General features: G+C 40.0%; 2 protein-coding genes across 14 annotated transcripts in view; both read left to right on the top strand.

The window, feature by feature from the left end:
• The first annotated feature begins 1,989 nt into the window (after nt 1-1,989).
• On the top strand, nt 1,990-3,842 carry LOC124217516 (ribosomal RNA small subunit methyltransferase NEP1). The gene is made up of 4 exons (XM_046623264.2): nt 1,990-2,238; nt 2,487-2,730; nt 2,954-3,162; nt 3,301-3,842. Exons 1-4 carry the CDS (start codon nt 2,095-2,097, stop codon nt 3,412-3,414), a joined length of 711 nt encoding a protein of 236 aa, XP_046479220.1. The 5' UTR covers nt 1,990-2,094; the 3' UTR covers nt 3,415-3,842.
• Nucleotides 3,843-4,762: 920 nt separating this feature from the next.
• Nucleotides 4,763-7,515, top strand: part of LOC124217512 (bromodomain-containing protein 2) — a 29,412-nt gene continuing 26,659 nt past the window's right edge. For 4 of the 13 annotated variants that reach the window (XM_069135581.1, XM_069135584.1, XM_069135578.1 and 1 more), the window contains exons 1-3: nt 5,030-5,155; nt 6,696-6,777; nt 7,165-7,463. In XM_069135581.1, the coding sequence (XP_068991682.1) occupies nt 7,453-7,463 (11 nt within the window). In that variant the 5' untranslated portion in view covers nt 5,030-5,155; nt 6,696-6,777; nt 7,165-7,452. Of the gene's footprint in view, nt 4,954-5,029; nt 5,156-5,531; nt 6,031-6,695; nt 6,778-7,164; nt 7,464-7,515 lie in introns of those variants that run through there. The other 9 variants (XM_069135582.1, XM_069135579.1, XM_069135583.1 and 6 more) reach the window with 7 other exon arrangements.

Here is a 7,515-nt window from a genome sequence, read left to right as displayed (position 1 = left end):
GAACGCCGAACGCGCGGCGAGCTCGCTTACAAATCTGTACAAGAGGGGGGGATAAACAATTGCTCGGCCAATCGCAAAGACGCGTGATAAGCCGCAGCGGTAAACCAGGCTATACACACTTGGGCACAAAATATCCACGGGTTGAAATTAAGCTACACTTTTTTTCCCTTTCATCGGTTTAGCCCCGGAAGCTTGACTTTCGGTTAAACGATCGTAAGGTCGAAATAAAGTTTCCACGCACCGACAAAATTGTCTAACATGGCCGCCACTGAAACGCCAAATTTCGACACCGATATAAAAATTTTTGTAAATATCGTGTTTTTGGCAGCTAACTTTAGGCTACGCAATTGCACGCGGCAGTTTTTTTTTCGTACATTATTTATTTGGGGTAAATTTTTTAGACTAGTTGGTCGGAGATAAGATCGTGATTTCGACTGTTTTTTCTTTTCATTTGTTTTCTGGAAGTTGCGCTTATAATTACTTGAATGATATTCCCGAAACAGAATTAGTTAAATTCCAGTCGTCGTCGAAATTCACGCATATTTGACAAATTTCAACCCTGATATATGGAGTAATTATGTAACGAATGCCGTCAGTTGTGAATTTTAGAAAACGACTTTAATTAGACGGCATCTGCTAGGGGAGAAATCCATTTTTATCTTTGTCTCTAGTCGCCGAGTTCTCGATAAATCAATGAGTGTTAGGAAAACTATTATAATCATTGACGAATGACCAACTGTTCGATGGCACGTGGCATCGAATTAGACAGGCCAAGAGTTTAGTGGAAGTTTTCCAACCTGTGAAGCAGATCGCGAATGTGCTGATTTCTAGAGCTGCCATCCTGCCGAGGTCACGAACGAGATCAATTTATAACGTTCATGGTCGGTACGAATTTTATGAATCTGACCACGCGCATGTGCAGTGCCCACGCATAAAAATCGATACGTTCAGCAGCGCGAAATTGAGAAACAGATTTGAATAATTAGTTTCTATAGACCTCGTTTGTGCCACCCGTATATTTTGAGAAATTATTGAGAGATAACCGATGTAAAAGAGCGGAGAGTACAATATAATTTTCACTGATGTTTTAATCTCTGCACACACAAGATGTAGGTATGCGTGGACAGCTGCTACCTGTTCATAAATGCTAATCAGATATCATCGGATAATGGATCTAATCTCAAGATTAGGTACCCAACGCGAACGTGTTAACGTACGCAAATTCAAGTAATCGTTACCAAAATTACTTTACTGAGCGATAATATTATGCGATACCTGATCGTTTATAATATCATCATTTTCATAATATCACCACAATGTTAAAAACATGTGTAATTTTCTTCTAATATTTTTCGGTCTGAAACTCTCTACACTTTATAGTTTACATTCAATTCAATGCAATTGGTAATTATTGGATTGATACGATTACCACGTCGCACTCATTGAGTTTCAAGTTCCAATTTTTCCGTCGATTATTCTGTAGGCGAGCGCACAAAGCAGGGACAACTGGATATTTCCACAAGTTTATTACAGGCATAATTTGCTAGGTTCAATTCAGCCATGGAAAAGTTTCTACGATCAATCATCGTCCGCCTGCCTCACCCGCCACGTTGCGCTCTTGAACCCGGTGGCAATAATTGAACGTTTTATTTGAATTTCGAACATGTTAAGAAATTTCTTTAGACTTAGATGCGGAATCTACAGTGTCTCTCGAAACTTCGTCACATTTTTCTATCGCAAACCGTGAATTTGTAGTGATATCCTCTACGGAAATACACTTTTCACAATCATGTTATCTTAGAAATCTGCAATCGCGTGTATTACATGTATGAGCACATTTAAAATGAAAATTTTCCGAAACTTAATTATCTCTTGTTTTAATTGACTTGAGTTCTAACATTGATACCGATAGACACACAATGTCAATAATCGACGATCGACATCTCGAACAACGTCTAAGAATAGTCAGATACTTTCGATCTGGCTGTCGATTGATTCAATTTCGAATTGCAAATGGCGACAAGCGTGCACGTGGTATGAAATTTCCTCATCTGGGATCGAGTTTGTTTTAGTCTTGTCAGCTTGTAGAAAAAAATGGGTAAGAAAAGAAAACATGGTGAAGATAAAGACGAATTTGAGTTTGATCCGATGCCAAAGCATCTACAAATTGCCCACATCAAAAATCAGGAGAAACGTCTCATAGTAATACTGGACGAAGCCCAGTTAGAATCCGTCAAGGTAAGGTTAGGTTTTTTGCACAAATTTGAATCTACCTCTTATTATTATAGTAACTTGAACACTGCACAGAGTTAGATTGTGTGAAAATTAGTTTTTTCCATTGCTGTCAATAAATACATTGGTCAAAAGTGATGATAAGCTATTAAGCAAAAGAATTTGTCAGGCACGGTGTTCAGGTTAGTCGCATTCTTTTCGCTTCCAAATGTCACTTATTGATTATGATTTTTTCTTTTGCAACGACCTCATAGGTCGGTAACAGTTTTGAACTACTAAACTGCGACGATCATGCCAATATGTTGAAGAAAAATAACCGAGAGCCTGGGAGCTGTAGGCCAGACATAACGCACCAATGTCTCCTGATGTTGATGGACAGTCCGCTGAACAGAGCTGGCTTATTACAAGTCTATATTCACACTGAGAAAAATGTCCTGATTGAAGTTAATCCACAAACAAGGATACCTAGGACGTTTAAACGCTTCGCTGGTCTCATGGGTGAGTACTTGTTTCTACTCTCGAAGATATATCCAGTCGTTTCTTACTTCTCAGTCTATGCAAACAGTTTTTCCAAAAATAATTTACCCCCACTTCTTGTTACATTTTATTCAACTCTAAAGCCAAACCTTGGAATTATTAACAAGTTATTTGATTCTCTTACATCATTTCTTAATAACGAATACACTTTCACTTGTATAATTCTCTCCCATTTTTCATACAGTACAACTGCTCCATAAGTTTAATGTGCGAGCTTCTGACGGCCCGATGAAATTACTTAAAGTTATTAAAAATCCAGTCACGGATCATCTGCCAGTGGGTTGCAGGAAACTTGCAATGTCTTTCAGCGCCAAAAAGGTCCAGAATCCGCGTGAACTCGTCCTTGCTGAAGAACCAATTGCGATTGTTGTAGGAGCCATGGCGCACGGTCAAGTATGTTTGTGTAAAAGTTTGTCAAAACACATTTACAGTTAATAGTTTAATTGATGGTAAATGGATGCCTAAATAGTTTTATAATTTAACTGGCTACATGTTTTTGATTCGTTATTGAATGTTCTTAAATGATTTCAGGTGAATCCGGATTATGCGGAAGATACGATATCGATAAGTAATTATCCCCTTTCTGGGGCCTTGACTTGTAGCAAATTGTGCTCAGCATTTGAAGAAGTTTGGGGGATTATTTAGTTTAAGAAATACCCTATATGCAAAACATTGAATATATGTAATCAGTGTACAAAGCAATTCTACATAATCATTCGACTACACTTAATGGTTGTGTTTGTTAATCCAATAGGTAAATATAAAATACCTATCGAAATTATTATTGAAAATTTCGTAGAACACCAAAAGCTGAATCCTTAGCTTCTATAATTTACTTTGTACTCTTTCCCAGAAATTATTAGTGTAGATAAAATCGTCCTTCCAACTATTCGAAACTGTACACTGTTTGTTTCTGTGTCTTCCAAATGTAGTGGACATAATTTTACGTATTATGAAACTGGAAAATGATCAATTGCGGTTGTTAGTGATAATTTACTGTAATATAGTAAATTAGCGTTTGTTGTCGAGTAACAAGAAAGCGCAATGTAATTAAATTACTATCTGTATAATTACATGCATGTATGTACAATTTATTTAGCCATAAACCAACCATCCCGCTGATGTAAATTGTTATTTTTCAAGAGTATTTTTGATTCATAGATATTTCCTACATCGCGCGCGCGGCGTGATTGGTTTGTTGGAAAATTCGTAGCGGAGAGAAAAACCGTTTAGCACCGAAACGCCTATTGTGGGAGGTTACTGAACTCCCTTATTCGCTATACATATAGGATTTCGTTTCGTCATCATCGCAATATGGCTGACGATATCGTCCATGTACGTAGGCAGCTCCGAACAATACTTGGCCGATAATTTGAGTATCCGTAAAGCGTGTAGTCCGAATCATTTTCAACAGGTAAATTAACAAACGAAAATAGAATTGTTCGCTAAAAGTTTTCTAAGTGAATGACGTATGGTAATTGGGAAAAACATGAACTTGGGCTGTTCCTCAGCGGCCATTTTAGTCAGCTAACGGAACTTGTTGAAGCCATTGACGCGTACACGTCACTCGCGAAATTTACATCGATTTTTTTTAGAACGTGTAATTTATTGTTAAATAGTGAAATTATTTATAAAGTTGTTTTTTGGTTGGTTCGCGGAGTTTGACACGAATGTTCTAGGTTTTATTATAGATTTTGTAGCATCTGGCCAATGCATTATGGGTGGATACGGAACGGCGGTACAAACTGCCTACTTTTGACGTTGAATAATAAAGGCATCGCTTGCGTTGTCGAACGTATTTACAGCACGACATTATTTCATTTAACACAAACCTGTCTCCCTGTTATTAAAAAAATATGTAATCACCAAGGACGAGTGTCTTTTTAACTAGGTACAAGGTGAATGGGAAAGTTCTCGTCGATAATGATCCAGGAAAAGAGAAAATTAAGCTGTCGCCCGTTGGACTTGGGGGAACGTCGGAACGGACCATTCGTACGTTGCAAAGAATGCGTAGCCATTGTTGGTGCTGCGATCGTTAGTTTGTAGATCCGAGATCATCATGGGTACGGAAAAGCATCCGATTATAGAAGTCCCGAGGAAAATGTCTACGGACTTCGGTGCAGGGTACTGATAAAATATCAAAATAAAATAATCGATGCAAGGTGAAATAATTATCGGACAAACGTGAGTGGGTTGCCCTGAATAAATTGTATGATAGTGCGAGTGAGGTGACGGAGGGCGGGCAGCGGCTGGCGGCTGGCGGCGGGGAACGGATCGGCCATAACACCAAGCTAGCGAGCCAGGGAGAAAGCGTAGAGCGAGTTCCGAGGCGTAGTGGTAGTGTTTTTGATAAAATTCCAATTGAAAAACCGTCGGCAATCATCAGGTAGGTGGTCCTCTATAATCCTGAGTGCCACACGAGTAAATTGTGATATGAATATCAGTGCATGTACGCCGGTGTCCCGTAAAAATAAGGGAAACATATCAATAGACCTCGAAGCTTTCTTTCCAAAGTGGGCTAACCGCCATGTTGAATAAAACCTACGTGAAATAAAAACAGCCCAAACACCGATCGCCGCCGAGTCTTCTCTTTCGCGTCGCAAATCCCTTTATTTTCATTATTCGGTAGCTCCAAGCCTCTCTGCGACACTGACGTACTTCTCAATCGCTTTGGTTAGGCGCGGATCCCGCCAGCCAGCTCGACCGACGGACCGACCGACGGACCGACCGAGGCCGAGGCTGAGCGAGGACGAGCGACGATTCAGGCATCAGTGGTCGTGTCGCCTCGCTCGCCGACGCTCGATCCTCCGTTCGTTTCTTTTGCTTAGCTTCTATTTACCCTCGAAACATCGAGTGCCGAGTTGTTTACCCCCCGCGTCACCGCGCTCGTCCTCGTCTTCGTCTTCCGTCGTGTCGCGTTGTTCGCCTTTCCCTCCAACTGACTGACTGCCTGCCTGCTAGTTCTCCGCGTCGATCGTCCTGTCGTCTTCTTCTCTGCATATATATTGTGTTCAGGCATCATTCCTTCGCATCAAATTGTCATTTCATACCCCTGCTGGGAGAGCTTAGTCAATGTTGTTACTTCACCACCTCAGTGTGCGACATGCTTTACTCTGTTCTATCAACTCTGTGACGCTGATCGATGATCAGGGAAAGTATCAACGCCGTTCAAGTTTGTGTTACTACTCATGTGATGGACTTTTAAGTGAACAATTCTGAAGTAAAGGTGGTTTGGTAAAAAAAACGTTCAAAGCTGATGATGTATGCTCATTTGTTAGTCTATCTGTAGTGTCTCTTACTGTCTCTCTTTATCTCTCTCCTTCCCTCCCTCTTTTTTTTCTCCGTAAGAGTTTCTCATTACGCAGAGTTTAGTATTGTCGATAGACAAAATAAAGTCAAAGAACTTGCAGGACATGCCGTGCGCCTCGTAGCTCAAATACTTGCACGATAATGTAAGAATGCTCGCTTTTTGAAATTATTCTTCTGGTCGTTACCCTTCCACAACGAAGGATGCACGTCTGTTTCACCGACGCGTCTTTCTCGATCACTGATGGCTGAGATGTGGATCCAGTCGCTTCGTTATTTATGTTATGAAAAAGTTAAACTTTCTAGACTGAAGACGCAAAAGCAGTGATATGAATTAAGCTGCTTCAGGGCTTGCGAAACTCACTTTACTTGATTGATCATTGGCAAACGATGGCAGCTCTGTAGAAATTCATGAATTATCATTTTTCAGCTGACTTCAGCATCGTTTAGCATCTTTTAAAGAGTCTCTTTTAACACTTCAGAAAGGAAGCCTCTGTCTTGCGGTCAAATTAGATTTTAACTGAACGTTTTTCCAATGATTTTGAAATACTTAGCTTCAAATTTTAATATCTGTGCTGTAGAAATGTTAATCAACATTCGTTTTTCTGTTTGTATAATAGAAACGTCTTTTCTGAAGAGCGAGAGAGTCTAACAATCGATATCAGAACGTCGTCAATAGATACGAAACCCGAGGATAACTGAGTAAGTCTGCTGAAAAATTGGTAATTTCATATAATAGTTCAGTTATATTCTTCGCAACTACTGATAACTGCAGATAATCGATAAACTAAAATGATATTCACAATGCCTGAAACGCAATTCATATTAATAACGTTTTTGGGATTGTAAGAAATTGAACAGATACAGTCTCACTGAAACTAGATTTTCTCTACACTGAGTACGGCTTCAAATCTGTAGTAGAATAGCTAAGTGTTTGCATGTTTATTTATTTTTTCTTTAACTTTAAATCATTCGTTCGTTAAGACGAAATAATGAATTGTGTAAAAATCTGAGAATGATTTTCACGAGAAGAATGAAGAAACCTGTGTCAGGGCTGTACAATATGGGCTCCTCTTATTATGTTATCAGATGTTGCTAAAGTCGCAAGTCTTGGCCGGAGGTACGGCGAATCGCTGCAGCGTACAGGGCTGACATTGGAGCCGCCGTTATTCGGTAGGCTTGAGTAGTGTTATGCCTCCTTGGCACCAACCTCCCAGGTCGCAGCCCTATCATCTCGGCAACCAATTAGCGAGCTACGATGCTCAATTCCGAGTATATCCTTGCCCGCTTGGTTGTTGACGAAGCCTCGTAGTGTCAAGCAGCGTAACGTTGACGTAAAGCAGTTGCAACCTGCTGCGTAGCATTTATGTACCATATATGTCGGAAAGGTGGGTAAAGTTGGATATCTCGTCGTGATTCAAACTATTCATTCATTTTTTT

This window comes from Neodiprion pinetum, chromosome 4 (assembly GCF_021155775.2).
Source record: "Neodiprion pinetum isolate iyNeoPine1 chromosome 4, iyNeoPine1.2, whole genome shotgun sequence".
Taxonomy (NCBI): domain Eukaryota; kingdom Metazoa; phylum Arthropoda; class Insecta; order Hymenoptera; family Diprionidae; genus Neodiprion; species Neodiprion pinetum.
The sequence above is the reverse complement of the archived record's forward strand: the minus strand, read 5'-3'. Positions and strand labels throughout refer to the sequence as shown.

Bases quoted from the DNA above. Each gene is read 5' to 3' on its own strand.
- LOC124217516 (XM_046623264.2), top strand. From the start codon at position 2,095: ATGGGTAAGAAAAGAAAACATGGTGAAGATAAAGACGAATTTGAGTTT. The intron at 2,239-2,486 runs GTAAGGTTAGGT...ACGACCTCATAG, and splicing joins CCCAGTTAGAATCCGTCAAG to GTCGGTAACAGTTTTGAACT. The intron at 2,731-2,953 runs GTGAGTACTTGT...TTTTTCATACAG, and splicing joins ACGCTTCGCTGGTCTCATGG to TACAACTGCTCCATAAGTTT.